At 51.6% G+C, this 18,883-nt stretch overlaps 1 protein-coding gene across 7 annotated transcripts in view; it reads right to left on the reverse strand.

Moving 5' to 3' along the window:
• BOC (BOC cell adhesion associated, oncogene regulated) overlaps nt 1-18,883 on the reverse strand; it is an 87,530-nt gene that overhangs the window by 26,989 nt on the left and 41,658 nt on the right. For all 7 annotated transcript variants that reach the window (XM_054044058.1, XM_054044037.1, XM_054044047.1 and 4 more), the window contains exons 2-3: nt 15,373-15,529; nt 13,835-14,113 (exon numbers count right to left, since the gene is read on the reverse strand). In XM_054044058.1, the coding sequence (XP_053900033.1) occupies nt 13,835-14,113; nt 15,373-15,457 (364 nt within the window). In that variant the 5' untranslated portion in view covers nt 15,458-15,529. The remainder of the gene's footprint in view (nt 1-13,834; nt 14,114-15,372; nt 15,530-18,883) is intronic.

Here is an 18,883-nt window from a genome sequence, read left to right on the forward strand (position 1 = left end):
TATGTATCTGTATTTCAATCGTGCTTACTCTGGGTGACACCCACAACTAGCCTTTCTAGTGCAACAATGAAGAAGCCAAACAGTGCTGATGGCCCATCAGCAAAGACAATGGACCCTGGAAGAACTTAACCGTCCTGAGAACACTCCACACAGCCTGTAAGTAACAGCTGCTATGACTCAGCAAGGTATGCAAGGGCATGTGACCAGGCCACTTGTCTCTGGACTCCATCTTGGGATGTCAGTGTTTTTCCACAAACTGATTTGGGACAAAAAGGTTCCCGCCTTATGCTAAAGCTATATAAGACAGGGAATGACATCATCTGTGGTTCTGCACTCCCCACAAAAGAGGACTCCTGAAAACACCTGAGAAACAAAGACTGGACTGGTGGAAGTGCTGGATCCAGGCGAAAGGGATTTTCTAGCCTGTGTATGAAAGACCTGGGGTTCCAAGCTATAAACCAAGTACAGCCTATCCCTTAAGAATCTGGAAGCCTGCTGGTAACATCTCTCATAGTGAGAAACTACTAATTCATATGCAGTCTACCTAGTATGTTAAGCTTAGTGTGCATTTTTGTTTATTTGCTTTGATCTGTTTGCTATCACTTAAAATCTATCTTTTGTAGTTAATAAACTTGCTTTTGCTTTATCTAAACCAGTGAGTGAAATGCATGGGAAATCGTAGCTCAAGGGGCAAAGGCTGTTGCATTTTCCTCTCCACATTGGGGGGTGGGAGGGGGGAGGGTGGCGCAAACTCTATGAGCTTACACTGTACAAATCCCTGTGCAGTGCCAGACAGTATAATTCTGGGTTTATACTCCAGGGGAGGTGCATGCCTGGGGAGCTGAGAGTTACCTTGGCTGTAGCCCTTCTATTATTGATTCATGCTGTAGCTGGTCAGAAAGCCTGAATGTAACTGCAGCTGGGTATGTCCCTACCTGGGTGAATGCTGGAGGAAGTGTAGGACCGGGAGCGAGTCTGCAGCTTGTCACAGCAGCACAGTGAGAGAGGGGGCCCAGGCTGGTGGGTCAGAGGGCTCAGTGGTACCCCAGTTCCAGGTGGCACCCCAGGGGGGAACCTGTCACAGGATGGTCTTGAGGTTAACACAGGTCTCAGAGTCGGGGATTCCTGGGGTTTATGGTTTCTTGTGCCACCCACTTGGTGTGCAGCCTTCAATGAGTCGCTTTGCTTTTCTGTGCTTCATTTGCCCTCATCTGTAAAGCGGGGATAATATCTCCCTGCCGCACGGGAGAGTGCAGAGCCAAAGGCCGGTGAGACGGGCAAGTGTCAGTGGGGCCTTCCACCCCCAGACCTCCAGGAGTACCACCCTTTGATATCACAGCAGCTACTCTGCCAGTCCAGGGAAGAGGGGGACCACCGCCCCTTCCTCCCTTCATCTCTCAGCCCAACACCTGGTCTCCGGGGGAGCTGAGGGTGAGGAAGTGGGTGGGAGTGGAGAGAGCCAAGAGCAGTGATGGGGAGGCAGTGGGGAGCCATGGCAAGCAGAGAGGCACCAAGAGAGGAAGAGAAGGGAACAATAAGGAACTTAAAGCACAGGACACAGAATATATTATTTTGACTAATTGGTTATTCAAAAGTTTAATGCCAGATTGTTCCCGTAAATGTCCACCCCCCACAAATAATGTTTAGTTGTATTTGTAAATGGCTTCTACCCAGGCCTCTGGAGTTCAAACCTGCCTCCCCTGGGGTACGTTTGCCCGTGCGCACTCACAACCTACATACAAACAGGTCTGGCAAACAGAGGGGCAGTGTGGTCGTATCTGGGCTGAGGTGCTGCTGCAAAGATAGTGCCAGTACTACCGCACCTACCCAGCCTGGCCGGGTGTCACGTGAGCCGGAGGGATCCTGCAGGGCGGGAGCCGGCCGGCCCAGAGCTCACCCACTGCGGAGCAGCGGCGTTAGGGGGCTTCCCCGGAGCCTGCAGGCCCTGAGTCGTTGGGGTCGATCAGAGGCCGGGTTGGTGCTTAGACAACGGCCCGGGACAGTTGGTCAGTTTGACCGTGTGCTTGATTGCTTGCTTGTTTGTTTGAAAAGTGTGAATTGGGAGTGCTTTGTTCCAGCTGGGCCTTGAGTGGGCCTGACTGGTATATAAGGGCAGTCAGCAGCGAACCAGCTGAGCGGCGAACAGCAGAGGCTAACAGCGGGAGTTTGCCTGGGAGAGCGCACTGAGGCTTTCATCTGCAGGTTTCTCCGAGTAGTTCCTGCAACAGTTGAGGAAGCTCCTAAGAGGACGGTGATATGGAAGGTGAGCGATCAGCTGTTGTAACCTGCACAGGTTGTGCCATGTTTGTCTTTCTTCCGCAGGACAGAAGCGACTTTGTCTGCACAAAGTGCAAGCTGGTCTCCATATTGGAGGAGAAGGTTCGAGGGCTGGAGAAACAAGTATCAACTCTGCGTTGCATAAGGGAAAATGAAGATTTCCTGGACAGACGTCAGGAGATGCTTCTACGGCCACAATGTTCTGAAGATTCAGAGCAGGCGCAGCAGGGACAGAAGGATTGTGAGGAGGTTTGGCAGCATGTGACCTCCAGAAGAAGAAAGAGGAGCGTCCATGCACCAGCAATGGAGATACAGGTGAGGAATCGTTTCCATGTTCTCTCTACAGGTGCTAATGCGGAGAGTGGACTAGATGGCCCATCTGAGGGAAGGGAGCAGAAGGAGACTCCACCGATTGGAAGGCAAAAGATGCACTGTCCTAGGGATGGGGGTTCCACGACCACCACTCCCAAGAGGAGGAGGAGGGTAGTGGTGGTCGGGGACTCCCTCCTCAGGGGGACTGAGTCATCTATCTGCCGTCCTGACCGGGAAAACCGAGAGGTCTGCTGCTTGCCAGGAGCTAGGATACACGATGTGACGGAGAGACTGCCGAGACTCATCAAGCCCTCGGATCGCTACCCCTTCCTGCTTCTCCACGTGGGCACCAATGATACTGCCAAGAATGACCTTGAGCGGATCACTGCAGACTACGTGGCTCTGGGAAGAAGGATAAAGGAGTTTGAGGCGCAAGTGGTGTTCTCGTCCATCCTCCCTGTGCAAGGAAAAGGCCGGGGTAGAGACCGTCGAATCGTGGAAGTCAACGAATGGCTACGCAGGTGGTGTCGGAGAGAAGGCTTTGGATTCTTCGACCATGGGATGGTGTTCCAAGAAGAAGGAGTGCTAGGCAGAGACGGGCTCCACCTAACGAAGAGAGGGAAGAGCATCTTCGCCAGCAAGCTGGCTAACCTAGTGAGGAGGGCTTTAAACTAGGTTCACCGGGGGAAGGAGACCAAAGCCCTGAGGTAAGTGGGGAAATGGGATCCTGGGAGGAAGCACAAGCAGGAGAGCGCAACAGGGGAGGACTCCTGTCTCATGCTGAGAAAGAGGGACGATCGTTGAGTTATCTTAAGTGCCTATACACAAATGCAAGAAGCCTGGGAAACAAGCAGGGAGAACTGGAAGTCCTGGCACAGTCAGGGAACTATGATGTGATTGGAATAACAGAGACTTGGTGGGATAACTCACATGACTGGAGTACTGTCATGGATGGATATAAACTGTTCAGGAAGGACAGGCAGGGCAGAAAAGGTGGGGGAGTTGCGTTGTATGTAAGAGAGGAGTATGACTGCTCAGAGCTCTGGTATGATACTGCAGAAAAACCTGAGAGTCTCTGGATAAAGTTGAGAAGTGTGAGCAACAAGGGTGATGTCGTGGTTGGAGTCTGCTATAGACCACCAGACCAGGGGGACAAGGTGGACGAGGCTTTCTTCTGGCAACTAGCAGAAGTTGCTAGATCACAGGCCCTGGTTCTCATGGGAGACTTTAATCACCCTGATATCTGCTGGGAGAGCAATACAGCGGTGCACAGGCAATCCAGGAAATTTTTGGAAAGTGTAGGGGACAATTTCCTGGTGCAAGTGCTGGAGGAACCAACTAGGGGCAAAGCTTTTCTTGACCTGCTGCTCACAAACAGGGAAGAACTAGTAGGGGAAGCAAAAGTGGATGGGAACCTGGGAGGCAGTGACCATGAGATGGTCGAGTTCAGGATCCTGACACAAGGAAGAAAGGAGAGCAGCAGAATACGGACCCTGGACTTCAGAAAAGCAGACTTTGACTCCCTCAGGGAACAGATGGGCAGGATCCCCTGGGAGAATAACATGAAGGGCAAAGGGGTCCAGGAGAGCTGGCTGTATTTTAAAGAATCCTTATTGAGGTTGCAGGAACAAACCATCCCGATGTGTAGAAAGAATAGTAAATATGGCAGGCGACCAGCTTGGCTAAACAGTGAAATCCTTGCTGATCTTAAACGCAAAAAAGAGGCTTATAAGGAGTGGAAGATTGGACAAATGACCAGGGAGGAGTATAAAAATATTGCTCAGGCGTGCAGGAGTGAAATCAGGAAGGCCAAATCACACTTGGAGTTGCAGTTAGCAAGAGATGTTAAGAGTAACAAGAAGGGTTTCTTCAGGTATGTTAGCAACAAGAAGAAAATCAAGGAAAGTGTGGGCCCCTTACTGAATGAGGGAGGCAACCTAGTGACCGAGGATGTGGAAAAAGCTAATGTACTCAATGATTTTTTTGCCTCTGTCTTCACGCACAAGGTCAGCTCCCAGATTGCTGCACTGGGCAGTACAGCATGGGGAGAAGGTGGCCAACCCTCTGTGGAGAAAGAAGTGGTTCGGGACTATTTAGAAAAACTGGACGTGCACAAGTCCATGGGGCCGGATGCGCTGCATCCGAGGGTGCTAAAGGAGTTGGCGGGTGAGATTGCAGAGCCATTAGCCATTATTTTTGAAAACTCATGGCGATCGGGGGAGGTCCCAGATGACTGGAAAAAGGCTAATGTAGTGCCCATCTTTAAAAAAGGGAAGAAGGAGGATCCGGGGAACTACAGGCCAGTCAGCCTCACCTCAGTCCCTGGAAAAATCATGGAGCAGGTCCTCAAGGAATCAATTATGAAACATTTAGAGGAGAGGAAAGTGATCAGGAACAGTCAGCATGGATTCACGAAGGGGAAGTCGTGCCTGACTAACCTAATTGCCTTCTATGATGAGATAACTGGCTCTGTGGATGAGGGGAAAGCAGTGGATGTGTTATTTCTTGACTTTAGCAAAGCTTTTGATACTGTCTCCCACAGTATTCTTGCCACCAAGTTAAAGAAGTATGGGCTGGATGAATGGACTGTAAGGTGGATAGAAAGCTGGCTAGATCGTCGGGCTCAACGGGTAGTGATCAATGGCTCCATGTCTAGTTGGCAGCCGGTTTCAAGTGGAGTGCCCCAAGGGTCGGTCCTGGGGCCGGTTTTGTTTAATATCTTTATTAATGATCTGGAGGATGGTGTGGACTGCACTCTCAGCAAGTTTGCAGATGACACTAAACTAGGAGGCGTGGTAGATACACTAGAGGGTAGGGATCGGATACAGAGGGACCTAGACAAATTAGAGGATTGGGCAGAAAAAAACCTGATGAGGTTCAACAAGGACAAGTGCAGAGTCCTGCACTTAGGACGGAAGAATCCCATGCACTGCTACAGACTAGGGACCGAATGGCTAGGTAGCAGTTCTACTGAAAAGGACCTAGGGGTCACAGTGGACGAGAAGCTGGATATGAGTCAACAGTGTGCTCTTGTTGCCAAGAAGGCTAACGGCATTTTGGGCTGTATAAGTAGGGGCATTGCCAGCAGATCGAGGAACGTGATCGTTCCCCTTTATTCGACATTGGTGAGGCCTCATCTGGAATACTGTGTCCAGTTTTGGTCCCCACACTACAAGAAGGATGTGGAAAAATTGGAAAGAGTCCAGCGGAGGGCAACAAAAATGATTAGGGGTCTGGAGCACATGACTTATGAGGAGAGGCTGAGAGAACTGGGATTGTTTAGTCTCCAGAAGAGAAGAATGAGGGGGGATTTGATAGCAGCCTTCAACTACCTGAAGGGGGGTTCCAAAGAGGATGGAGCTCGGCTGTTCTCAGTGGTGGCAGATGACAGAACAAGGAGCAATGGTCTCAAGTTGCAGTGGGGGAGGTCCAGGTTGGATATCAGGAAAAACTATTTCACTAGGAGGGTGGTGAAACACTGGAATGCGTTACCTAGGGAGGTGGTGGAGTCTCCTTCCTTGGAGGTTTTTAAGGCCCGGCTTGACAAAGCCCTGGCTGGGATGATTTAGCTGGGAATTGGTCCTGCTTTGAGCAGGGGGTTGGACTAGATGACCTCTTGAGGTCCCTTCCAACTCTGATATTCTATGATTCTATGATTCTATGACCCCAAGGACTCCTTTCTGCAGGCAGGTGAGATGGGGAATTTTGAGACCAGCAGAAGCTGCGGGTGACAGCTTCTCCCCAACACTCACTGACCGTCTGTATTTGGCTCTGCTCCCCACATCCAGCCAGCTCCTACCTGCCTCACCAGCTTTCCTATCCCCAAATCCCATGCTAGACCCTACCACTGCTCTATTCCCCTACTCACTGTCGTTGCCCATTAAAATTCACTGGGGAGCTGCGATAGCCCAATTCATCACTGTCCATGAAGTGCTTTGAGACCATCAGATGGAGGGCACTGGGGATGGCTGAGCTCCAACTGTGCTGAAGCCACTGTTTTAAGAAAAATGGGGGCAGCTCTTGTTCTCTTTAGGATGGGCTGTGGACAGAGAGAGAAAGCCAGCCTCTGTCTGTGCATGTGTGCTCATGCCCCTGCCAGCACGGCAATGGGCAGGGCGAAGAATCATCCTAGGACTAGTAGGAGAGCCCTCGTTTGGAGGAACTAAGGCCCTCGGGTACTACAGCAAGGGGGCCAGGTAAGTACATGGACTAGACAGATCAAATCGGATCAGACACAAGTGGGAGATCCATGTGGAACTAAAAAGTACAGGCCCCAAGGGCTTGAGCCTTCCCTACTGCCTTCACGCCAGGAGTGGAGAAGGGTCACTGAGGGAAGTAGGGCCTCTGAGAACAGGAAATGGCAAGGACTGAGGCTCCTCCAGTACAAAGTGGGGAGGGGGGGTAGTTATTTCTCACTAATCCCCATTTTGGCTGCCAGAGCCCCATGGGGTTAGAGCTCTCCTCCTGCATTAAGCCATGTTCCAGTTGTCGGCCTCCTCCCCGTGAGGAGTAACGGACGCAGCCCTCTCCGAGTGCCACGGCGAGACGTGCACAATCCCATTCTCCTCACCTCCTTCATGCATTCCTGTCCTCTCAGAGTCACCCCCTGCCCCCAGCAGCAGTGGTCAGATCCCCTTCAAACAGCTCCTCACGCGCACACCCCTCATCGTATGCTAGCATCCCATCACGTCCCCCCCACATCCCCCCCAAACCCCCACACCACATTCCAAGCTTGGTTCCGTGCTACATCACAACCAACGTGCCATGTCTCCGTGGCAGACGCCCCTCCCTTCTGGTGACTGACTCAGGAAGCGCCACCTGTGTTTTCATTCCCCCCCCCCCCCCAGCCTTGTAGCCAGAGGCAAGGCAAGTGAGCAAATGCTTTTTCAAGATGGAGATGAAGTTCCCCCTCCATTGCGTCAGGGGAGTCATCAGCTGAGAGGTCCAGCCAGAAGGAAAATGAATTGTTTTTTCTTTAGAAGACAGCTGCAAATTCCTAAGGGACTCCAAACATGCCCCAGAACAGGGGTCACAGCCCACTGGCACTTTGCAACAACACCAGGCTTGCTCCCATGTGCTTAGCCAACGCTGAGGGCTGCTCTGCTACTTTCGTTTCTAGAAGCTGAAAGGGCATGAAGGAATGACCCTCTCTGGTCCTAGAATGTTTCCAATATGTATGTCCAGCCGCCTCCCTGCCCCAAAAAAAGCACTCCTCTGTCTCCTCTTCCATTGCAACCAGGTGATTTGACAAAGAGAAAACCCAGTTTAGTATATTCCTCGCCTCCCACAAGTGCTTATCTGAGGAGGGCGGGGAGGGGGGGCAAGAGTTCCTAAGATGATAAGAAAAGGGATGGAAGTAGCAAAGTAGCTCAGCATGCACTGATTGGGCATTCAACAGGCACGTACTTGCCACTTGCCTCCATTTGGTATTCAGTAGGATCAAATTCAGCCCTGGCATGAATAGGTGCAACTCCAGTTGAAGTCCCCACGAGCTGCTCCAGCTTACACCAGTACTGTCTTTGACCTTTGTGTTAGTGGCTTTTCCTGCTACATCCCCCTCATCAGTCTTTTTGTGTAAGTTACGCTCATTTTGTGTGCCTGCTGAATAGTGCACGGTCCATTGCTTTGCCATTTCCATCCACTCACTCTCATCCAGCAAAGCACGTTTCAGTTCAAGCGTGCAAGCAATCCCGTTGGCTTCCACAGGGCTACTTGCATGCTTAAAGTTCAACATGTGCTTAAAGTCTTCTGTTGATGACTAATCTTCAGCAACATGTAACTTTTACCACTGTTGTCGTCCCTCCCAAAGCATTCCATGGGAGTCACACCCACTTAGTGCAGAGTGCACTTCATTCTTAGGAGACTACAAGAAAAAGGGGCTTGGAAGGGGGGCTGGGTGTGATGGCAAAGAGAAGAAACAGACTATATTCCTACACCCAGCGCTGTGCTATATATTTTAAAGTCAGGCAGCCTTTACAGAGTCTCATTCCATCCTTCAGCCCCTGTGGCCATGCACCGCCCCATTTAGAATGCCCTGGATTCCAATCACTCTCAACATAAGGGCTAGGACCTGGAACAGCCCAAGGGACTGGGAATCGGATATGGCGCCTCTCTCAATGTCCTATTCCAATGCAGCTTAGGCTGGTAGTGATCAAGGTCATTACCATCTGTTCTATGCACTGGGCTGGTGTTTCCCGCGGGTGGGAGGGGGGAAGAGAAGGAGGCGTCATTCCAGTTCCAATAAGTTATCCTTCTAGTACCCCAGCCGCATACACCCAGAAAGCATCTGCACCGTGTCTGAAGACTTGAACTGAACACTGGTGAAGTGATCCTTGTTCTGTTGCTTTAAGAACTCCACCTCCATCCCCTTCACAACTCTCTCCCTTCCTGGGGGCTATAAAACTATAGCCAGCTTTACCTCTACTGCTGGAATTAACTGCTAGTCTCAATCAGTCCTCTGAGTTAGCCTGATCAGAGATCGGCTCAGGTGTGCCAATCAGCCACGTACCCCGAAAAGTGCTGCTCCTTGCGTGTCTCTTTCATGTCCCACCCTCAGTTCCATCTTCTCCCCCTTCCATCCGGGGCTCTTCCCAAGGTGGGTCTGTTCCAGGGCTCCCCACTTCTCTGCCCCCCAGTGGGTTTCACTCTGTCCATTCTCATGGCTTCCTCTGCCCAAAGACAGCAGGGATCATGGTGGGAGCTGCCCACTTAGCCATGTGCCAAGATGATAAGAACATAAGAACGGCCATACTGGGCCAGACCAAAGGTCCATGTAGCCCAGTATCCTGTCTTCCGACAGTGGCCAATGCCAGGTGCCCCAGAGAGTGATCCAGCAGGCCCAGCAGCTTCCCTGCACGGCGCTGAAACTCGATGGTGTGGGAAGAAGACATGAGTTCTCAGGGGACAAGCCATGAAGCACAGAGGGCTCCACAATGGGTTACTGTCTCTCACTTATTTAACCCACCTTCTCCATCAGTTCACAAGACCCTTCAATGGCATTAATAACCATCCCCCTATTGGTGGGAACAAAGCCCAGTAAGCCCTCACCCTCCTTCTGCAACTCAGCTGATCCTCCTAGCTCCGCTCAGTGGCAAGATACTTGTGGCGATGGGGAGGTCTCACTCATCCTCCCCCTTCCCTGATTCCAGCTCAGTGGCTCAGGCCAAGTACCATTTATCTACCTGATCTCTACACCTCGTGTCAGGCCTGGTAACTGCTGTTATTAATATTCAGTCACACTGGCAGGCCTGTGCTAACTGGAAGCCCCAGGCATAACAATTCACCCCAAGTTCTCTCTGGCTTGGTGGGGGTGAGGGCAGGGATGGAGTATACCTGGGCCTGAATCAACACCAGGCCAACTTCTGGGGCCCCACTACAGCACTGGACGTGGTTATAGCTGGAGTCTGTTCCAGGGAGGATGGTGGGGACTTCCTGCACATTAGCAGCTCGATCACAGCCTCGGCAAAGGATGCCTGTCTCCCCCTCAGTCACCAGAGCCGGAGGGGGAAGGCAGCACCCAGGTAAACTGAACGACAATGGCTTTGTCCAAGCAACGACATTTAAGAGAGGCCTGAAAGCAAACAACCGTACTAAGGAGCGTGCGTGCACTGTTCTCCTAAATACAAACCATGCCCTCGGTAATTCCATCCACCTCTCCGCTCCCCTCCTGGGCCAGTCCACCGGCAAAACACAGCCCCCATTCTGCTCTGGAATGTGTTCTCCAAAACTTCATCTAAGTGCAAAGCCCAGGCCAAATCCCCCGATGGCTTCAACCCAATGACGGCCCCCTCCCACCCAGCCTCCAAGAGCAAGAACTGCTGTTCCACTCCACTCTCCCGCTCCTTCTCCTCCTACCCAGCCCGGCCTAAACATTTCACTTCTGATTAATGTCTTGATGACAAGCCAATAGTTCTTGGCTTTAACACAAAGCCGGCCCCCGTTTTGCACAAACATCTTCTCTCCTTCAATTTCTTAGACATATCCCCTTCCCCAGCAACCTCCCTGCCTCCTCTCAGGACCAACTGAGGGAGTTTACGAAGGAGCTCTGTCCATTGGGTATTACGGATAATGGCAATCTCCTCATAGACACGCTCTGTCACAAGTGTTACCTCTGAACGCCCCTCCCCCCAGCGTCAGCATCTCAAGAAGACCATGTCCCCGCCTCAGTTAGGGTTACCAACTTTCTAATTGCACAAAACTGAACACCCTAGCCCCGCCCCTTCCACAAGGCCCCGCCCCCCACTCACTACATTCCTCCTCCCTCAGTGGCTTGCTCTCCCCATCCTCACTCACTTTCACTGGGCTGGGGCAGGGGATTGGGGTGCAGGAGGAGGCTCCAGGCTAGGGGGTGGGGTCGAGGGATTTAGAGTGTGGGAGGAGGCTGCAGGTTGAGGCAGGGGGGTTGGGGTGTGGGAGCGGGTGAGGGCTCTGGGGTGGGGCCAGGGATGAGAGGGTTAGGGTACAGAAAAGGGCTCCAAACTGGGGGATGGAGCTGAGGAATTTGCAGTGTGGGAGGGGGCTGCGGGTTGAGGCACAGAGTTGGGGTTCAAGATGGGGTACGGGCTCTGGGCTAGGGGTTTGGGCTCTGGAGGAGGCGGGGATGAAGGGTTTGGATGCAGGAGGGGGCTCCAGGCTGGGGCTGAGGGATTCGGCGTGCAAGAAGGGGCTGCGGGTTGAGGCAGGTGGTTGGGGTTCAGGAGGGGGTACGGGCTCTGGGCTGGGGCCGTGGATGAGGGATTTAAGATGCAGGAGGGGGCTCCAGGCTGGGGCTGAGGGATTCGGCGTGCAAGAAGGGGCTGCGGGTTGAGGCAGGTGGTTGGGGTTCAGGAGGGGGTACGGGCTCTGGGCTGGGGGTGCGGGCTCTGGGCTGGGGGCGTGGATGAGGGGTTTAAGATGCAGGAGGGGGCTCCAGGTTGGGGGCACAGGCTTACCTTGGGCAGCTCCCGGTCAGCAGCGCTGCGGGGGCTAAGACAGGCTCCCTACCTGTCCTGGCACCGCGCTGAGCCCTGGAAATGGCCAGCAGGTCTGGCTCTTATGTTGGGGGGGGAGGGCAGGGGGCTCCGTGTGCCTCTCTTGCCCACAGCCACGGCCCCCCCCCCCCCCATCTCCCATTGGCTGCAGTTCCCAGCCAATGGGACTGCAGAGCTGGTACTCGGGGCAGGGGCAGCACACTGAGCCACGTGGCCTCCCCGCCTAGGAGCCGAACCTGCTGGCTGCTTCCAGGGCACAGCGCAGTGCCAGGACAGGTAGGAACTAGCTTACCTTAGCTCTGCAGTGCCACCAACTGGACTTTTAACGGCCCGGTCGGCGGTGCTGACCAGAACCGCCAGGGTCCCTTTTCGACTGGGCGTTCCGGTGGAAAACCGGACACCTGGCAACCCTAACCTCAATACAAGGTGCATTCGGGGATAGGGGTGGCTTCAAGATACCAACATGAGTGCCTCCCCTGCGCAGGGTGTACCCCAAACTGAATGTGTTGCCCCAGTCGAGACGCACCCCTAACTCAACACACTCTTTGACCTGAGCGTAGATCCCAGCCTGAAACAAGAATGCCCGTTGGAGATGTGTCCCCCATCACATTTACCAGGGTTCGTTTTGGGGCATTTCCATCGCTGACCAATTTTTAAATCAAGCTTCAAAGTTATTCTAAAAGATCCGCTGTGGGAGAAGTTCTCTGGCCTGTGTTATGCAGGAGGTCGGACTAAATGGTCACAATGGTCCTTTCTGGCCTTGGAGTCTGTGAATCTTTTTCCTACAAGACAAACTCAAATATGAGGGTAGCCCCCGGAGAGGAGATATACCCTGAGGTACTAGCACAGCCCCACAGCGTGACACATGGACCAAAATTAACGTGGCTCCGTGATCTCAGGTCTCCCCAACCCAACCAGCCCTGATACAAGACCCGACCCTCAATACAAATAACGCAGCAACGTGAGTCAGAAATGCCCCCTGGAAAGGAAAGCACACCCCAACATAATATTAGACACTCGGGTGTGAACAAGGGCACCTCGAAGCCTCCCTTAGAGAGACAAGCCTTGATACAAAATGCATCCGAGTATGATCATGCCCCCCACGCCCCCAATAAATGAATCTACTTCTCCCACAACATGAGAGGAGCTCAAAGAAGAGCCCGGACCCCCACCCCTGTTGGCTGTACGCAAGCACCGCCTCTCTTAAACAATACAATAGCACCCCTCTGAGCCCTTCCTCTCTCCGGCCTGGAATAGCAGAGTTTCCTTTTAATCTGAAGGAGACAATCCCAAGGCCTCTCTTCCGTTCTCCTGAGCATTTGTTGGGGTTGTATTGGTTATTTACCTCACCCCTTCCTTTCTCTCCTCCTTTACCCCTCCTTCTGTGGGTGATCTTAACTCTTCCATAGGACACCAGAAGGGACAGCTTTTGAGAGCTTCATAATAGTGGGGCTTAAGAGAAACCTTCCATGTGACCAACCAAAGCACTGATCCATGGTGCAGCTGTGACGGCCAACACGCTAGGAATTGAACTGGGGACCTCCTGTTGAAAATGCAGGGCTACCGCAACTTGAGCTAAGAGCACAGCTCCTTAGGTGAGAACTTTAACAGACTCCTCCTCTGTGGATCGGGTACAGGTGGTGACAGGTAACACACACGGATCAGTAAGTTACACGGTCCAAGAGGTGATGTGGCTTGCAGTGTCCTATAACATAGCCCACAGCTATACTCACCCTGCGACTGCAGGGTGGAGAGAGAGATTCCAGGAGTTTTTTTGTTGATATAGTCTCAACCAAGAAGTCAGATGCCATGAGGATACCTAGGTGCCTTAGAAAAGCCTAAGAGTGATACCGTGAGACACAGGAAGAGAACCAGGCAGATGGAGAAATATAAATCACTTAATCTATCTCAAGTGCAGACATAGGTACAGGTAAATATTACGTTATTCATTGGTTTATGTAGTTACCCTTAGAAGGTATCATGATATGAGCTTGCAGTCTATCATGTACAAGGATCGCTTTGCCTATTGCTAAGGTAGAACACGGCAGGCCTGTGTGTCAAAGATGCTACAAAACAGCCCAGGCCAAGGAACTACTCCAGAAGCTTCGGATCACACTGGGGATCCCAGCATGAGCAGGGGTGCCTGGTGGCACCATGGGATCAACCTGTCCCACTGTGTCTCAGAGGCTGCCAATCCCTCAAATGGAGATCCAACCAATGAGAAGGATCAAATGCAGAGTAGGGGATAGGAGAAGACAAAAAAAAAAACTACTCACTGGCTAAAGTCACTGTGGCTGGGACGCTGGCAACAACTCCCTCCGGCATGCGGGCGATGCACTGGTACCGGCCCACAGTGTGGTTGTTGAGAGCCATGATGATGAGCTTCCCCAGCTCAATGTGGATCCCCAGCGCCTCATCCGACCCCACCAGCTCCTTCCCATTCAGCCTCCAGGTAACGTTGACTTTCGGGGGCTCTACCACACACCCCAGGCTCACCAAGCCACCATACTTTTGGACGGTGGAAGCAGGTTGGACGGTGACCTGAAGAGATTCACCTGCATGGTGGGGGCGAGGACAAGATATCCACATGAGCATCAGCACAGAGAAGAGCAGAGGGAGATCTCCTCCACTGTCACACTACACACCCTGTGCCACTCTCCTCACGCAGAGCAAGTCTTGGAACTGTACAATGACTAGGTCTCAAGTAGAGAGAGGTCCAAGCTGGAAAGTCCAGCTCTGGATTTTGAACACCCCAAAGCTTAAGTGTGTGTTTGGATCCAGGGATTTGGTTTGGTCCATCATAAAGCTGGGGCCATAATTCTGCTCTCAAAGCAGGTAATTCAGAGTTCTGGTTCAGACCCCCATCTCTACTGAGGCTGCTGCAGTGGCTAAGAATGAGACGGAGAAGCTCTTCTGCTTAGGGAAAACAGACTACTTGAAAAACCTGAGCTCCTAGAGAGCAGCTTAGCTTCCAGGAGAAGGACACAGAGGAACTGGGTATTCAAAGCGTGCAGGAGGCAGGCTAGGCTTGTCCAGGCATTGGAGCAAAGGTAGATTAAAGACTACACTGGGACCAGAGCCACCAAAATTTTGCCTGCTCACGAAACATGCTGTCCCCTGTGGACAGCCACCCACCCTAGCTGAGCTACAGACATGCAACTCCTAATCCCTCCTCTCCTGGGCTCATTTTGATGTGGTTTGAGCTGTGGGCAGTACACTGAACCGCATGGTTTATCTCCTTTTTGCTGGATCCTATGCTGGCCGTAAGTGGTCAGGCAGCAGGAATCTGCTGTGTACTGCGCATTCGGCAAGTGCAGAACTGGAGCCCACTGATCTCAAGGGCCCTTTCTGAACCCTCCCCTGCACTGGGGCAGGTTTCCAGAAGAAAAGGCAGCCTGGAGCTCTCACTTGTCACACAACTTCTTGAGTGCTGGAGACCCTCCCCAGCCCCTGTGACATGTTTCTCCACTGCCACCGATCATCAAGGAATGGCAAGAAGGAGCAGGTTGTATGGGAGTGGCTATCTGGACTGTGGATACTATAATCATCCCAAAATGGGAATGGATTGTTCGACCAGGTGAGCAGAAGGGGGATCCCCTTCAGCGGTGGGCACTGTCCGTTAGGTTAATGAAGCAGTGGGGTCAATAACGCCTCCTGCAGCCTGTGTGTGGGGTGGGACGGGGGGAGAACGTCCCGTTAGGACGGGGTGGGGCTGATCCCTTTGAGATGGAAGCAGGGTCCATTCCTTGGAGACCTTAAGGGCCTGCGGTTATTTCAAGGCAGAGTATAAAAATGGGTAAGGAGTAAAACTCACCCAAATTAGCAAAGCAGCCAGCAGCTGCTAGGATCAGGCAGGCGACGGCAGCCATTGGTCTCTTCCTTCCCGGGGTCATTGTCATCCCATGCAGCGCAGCCTGGGGCAGAAGGACCTAGGCGGGGCTCCCATAAGCCGCCTCAGGGCCTGTGGCTTCCTGCGGATGACAGGAGGGAGATGATCAAACATGATTCTCAGATGCTTTTTCCTCAACCAGCCCTCCCCAGTCTCTATAGAGAGGAGCCCACAAGCCCCAGTGATGGCTGAGACTGAAGGCCCGAGAGGGTGGACAGAGGTAGGTATATGTGTAGTGCCTCCTTCTCCAACTCCCCACCCTGGGAAGTGGAGGATACCGTAGGCACCTCTGGTTTCACTGCCTCCCTACAGGGACTCTTTACAGGACGAAGGATGCAAGCCAATGCCCTGCGCTGCTCCAGTACCACCTAACCTCCTTAGGGGAGCAGTAGTAGCATAAGGGTCATACGAATAACCACACTTCTCTAGCACTTTCCACCAGAAGAGTCACTCAAAGCGCTATACAAACTTTAATGAAGCTTCACAAAAGCCCTGGGTATTATCACCCTCGTTTCCTAGAGAGAGAGAGAAACTCCGGCACAGGGAGTTTAAGGGTATAATTTTCAGGGGTATACTGATCAGCAGCTCCCATCGACTTCAACTGCAATAGTGTATGTTTAGCACTTCCGTAAGCCTGGCCCTAAGTGACCGGTCCAAAGTCACACAGCTGGTCAGCCATTGCATCAAGTCTCAGGTATATACAAAATCTCCCAAGGGAGGACACATCCTCAGCTCCCTGTAGAAGTCTACACACACCCCAGGTCAAATTACACCCACTGAACACTGTGCTAGGCTATCAGTGTACAAGATACCTCTTTCAGGAGCAAAGCAAACATTGCCAGCTAAGTGCCGCTTAAGAAGTTAGTTTGCCAAATGCTGTTGCCTCCCTCCATGGCTGTGGATATAAGACAGCATTTTGGTTTAAATGCTGGGAAAAGCAGCGAAGGGGCCCACACATGCTCTTTGGAAACGGCATTTATCACATGGAGAAATTGTTATGTCATCCCTGGATCTATGTCTCCAGTTCCAATTCATAGAGATTTCCCCATTTGATGCACATTTCAGGTTTGAAGGAATCCAACACTGAAAGGAGAAAAGTTGGGCCAAACAGCTCGGAGTGCTGGCTAGGTTTGCATCCCAGCAAACTTCACGCGATTTGGATTCAGAACATCACAGCACTGCTTGCAAGAGTCACAAATTTCAGACACCCTTGTGATGAACCTAATCTGAATTTGGAATGAACCCCCAATAAATAAGCAGTGTAGGGTGGCTCCAGGGTTTTGTTGCCAACAGCATTCCACCCAGCTCTGCTCAGGGAAACCTTGCATGTCAAACCAGGATCACCTGCAATCAAAGGCAAAGGATTTAAAGAAAGGAGACATTCCTCCTGTATGATGTGGGGATATGTGCAAGGGGTTTGAGTACTAATTGTAGCACTTCTTAGCACAGGAAATCGCCAGCTGGACCGTGCTGCTTAGAAGTGTTAATTACTGGCACCAGCTGGCTGGCTGGTCCCTTGTTTGTAGTGTCAGAGGAGAAGCCAAAGACAGACTAGACCATGGAGGCCAACAAGGGAGACTATTAGTACTAAAGAAATCTAAATTTTTTTGCCATCGGAAGAGCCGCATTATCAGCTGTCAAATTGCTACTGGCATCCTCCTGGTGTCTGGATTCTGCAAAGCAGTGCTATCTCCCTAGGCTTTTACACCACAGTCATCACTCCTGCAGCCTATGCTGAGCTTAGCACACACATGCGGCATGTCCATTTCAATTAAAGGGAAAAGAAAAGAAAATTATACCATGAATGCTTCAGGCATGAGGCCTGGCAACATCAGATCTCTAACAGAGGGGGTTCCTGAGCTAGGACTGGAGATGTCACGCTCCAGGGTGCTTACAGGCCAAGAAATGCCGGGTGTGTATTTGTGTATGCCATGCTTGGTGGGATGGGGTTGCGAAGTGGGTAAGGGCTGAGATAGAAGGTATCCTTCAGGCAATTCAAAAGAAAGGGCTTTTCTGCAGATCTTGCCATTGATGAATTCAACCTCTACAAGCCAATCCAGGCTTCCTCCCTCCAGTTCACACATCATAAATAAATACATAGCAAATGGAATATATGGATGCCTTCCAACTGGATGAGTTCCATGGGTAGATGACATTCTTTTTCAATTCCTATCTTAAACTATTGTGCAGTGTTGAGGTGTGTTGTTAAACAGCTGCCACATTCCACCTCAGAGTGGCTGCTTTTCCGAAGTGGGTGTAGTGATCGAGTGTAGCGTGCTATGGGATCACTCTGAATTAATTTGGTGTATAAATATATCAGGCCAGATTCTCATTTCGCCTTTTTGTCACTCCCGCAATATAGAGAGTCCTCAAAGTAGATGTAACTATAATACATTTCTATTGCAAATAATTTACACCCACTTTCAGGCTTGTTTACACTACCAGATTTGTGTGAAGAAGGCTTAGCATAAATTAGAATCAGCCCCCTTACTTATCAGTATCTATATAATAACATGCTCGCTTTGTCTGTCCCACAATGTCCTCTACAGCAGTGTTTCTCAACGACCTGTCTGTGGTCCAGCGCCAGTCCCTCAGATCTCTCGGACACACTTTAGGAAGGCAGCAAACCAGTCCCTGGTATCAAAAAGGTTGAGAAGCTCTGGTCTACACAGGACACACTGCCAGACCAGCCCAAGTGGGTGTGTTCACATTGCCCTCAAGTTGCTCATGGCAGATTTAAGCCCTTCAACTATTACACAAATTCCCACTCTTATTTTATCAAAGGACTTCATTATCTGAAACCTCAGGAAATTGCCAGCTACAGTTCTGAGATCTATTGAACACGTGTGATCACCCGCAGATTGCAGTGGTGGGGAGGATATGCCAGGCTGGTCAGGAGATTGTGCCCTTCTCTGTCCAACAAGGACCATACCGCTGTGATCCAGGCCTTTGTTACCTCCAGGAAAGACAATTACATCTTTCTTTACCCGGGTGTGAGCATGAGCGTCACACAGAAGCTACCACCCATTTAGCACGGTCATTGTGAGCACTTCACTTCAGCGCTCCACTCGCTCTGCTGGCACTCTCTTCACTTCCAGGTTGAACTGAAAGCCTTGGTCCTAATCTACCAAGACATACATGAGCTAAGGCCTGCCTCAGGGACTACCTCACTATAGCTGTGACTCTCAAAGACTCTCAGCTCCACGTGATAATGCAGCAGAAGAAGCCAGGTTCAGTCCCTAGCAGTGTGGGGATTCTCTATGGCCTATGGATTCTCCATGCCAGCTGTGCAGCCCCCTCCCAGAGGAGTGCAGACAGAGACAAGCTGGCCAGAATTTACACCAAGATGTAAATCCCATTTCTATACCATGGTCAGCATACAATGAAGCTGAGAAAGGAAGGATGATACAGTAGCAAGGGCATCCAGTAGCTAGTA

The sequence above is a fragment of the Malaclemys terrapin genome, chromosome 1 (genome assembly GCF_027887155.1).
Source record: "Malaclemys terrapin pileata isolate rMalTer1 chromosome 1, rMalTer1.hap1, whole genome shotgun sequence".
NCBI classification, from domain to species: Eukaryota; Metazoa; Chordata; order Testudines; family Emydidae; genus Malaclemys; species Malaclemys terrapin.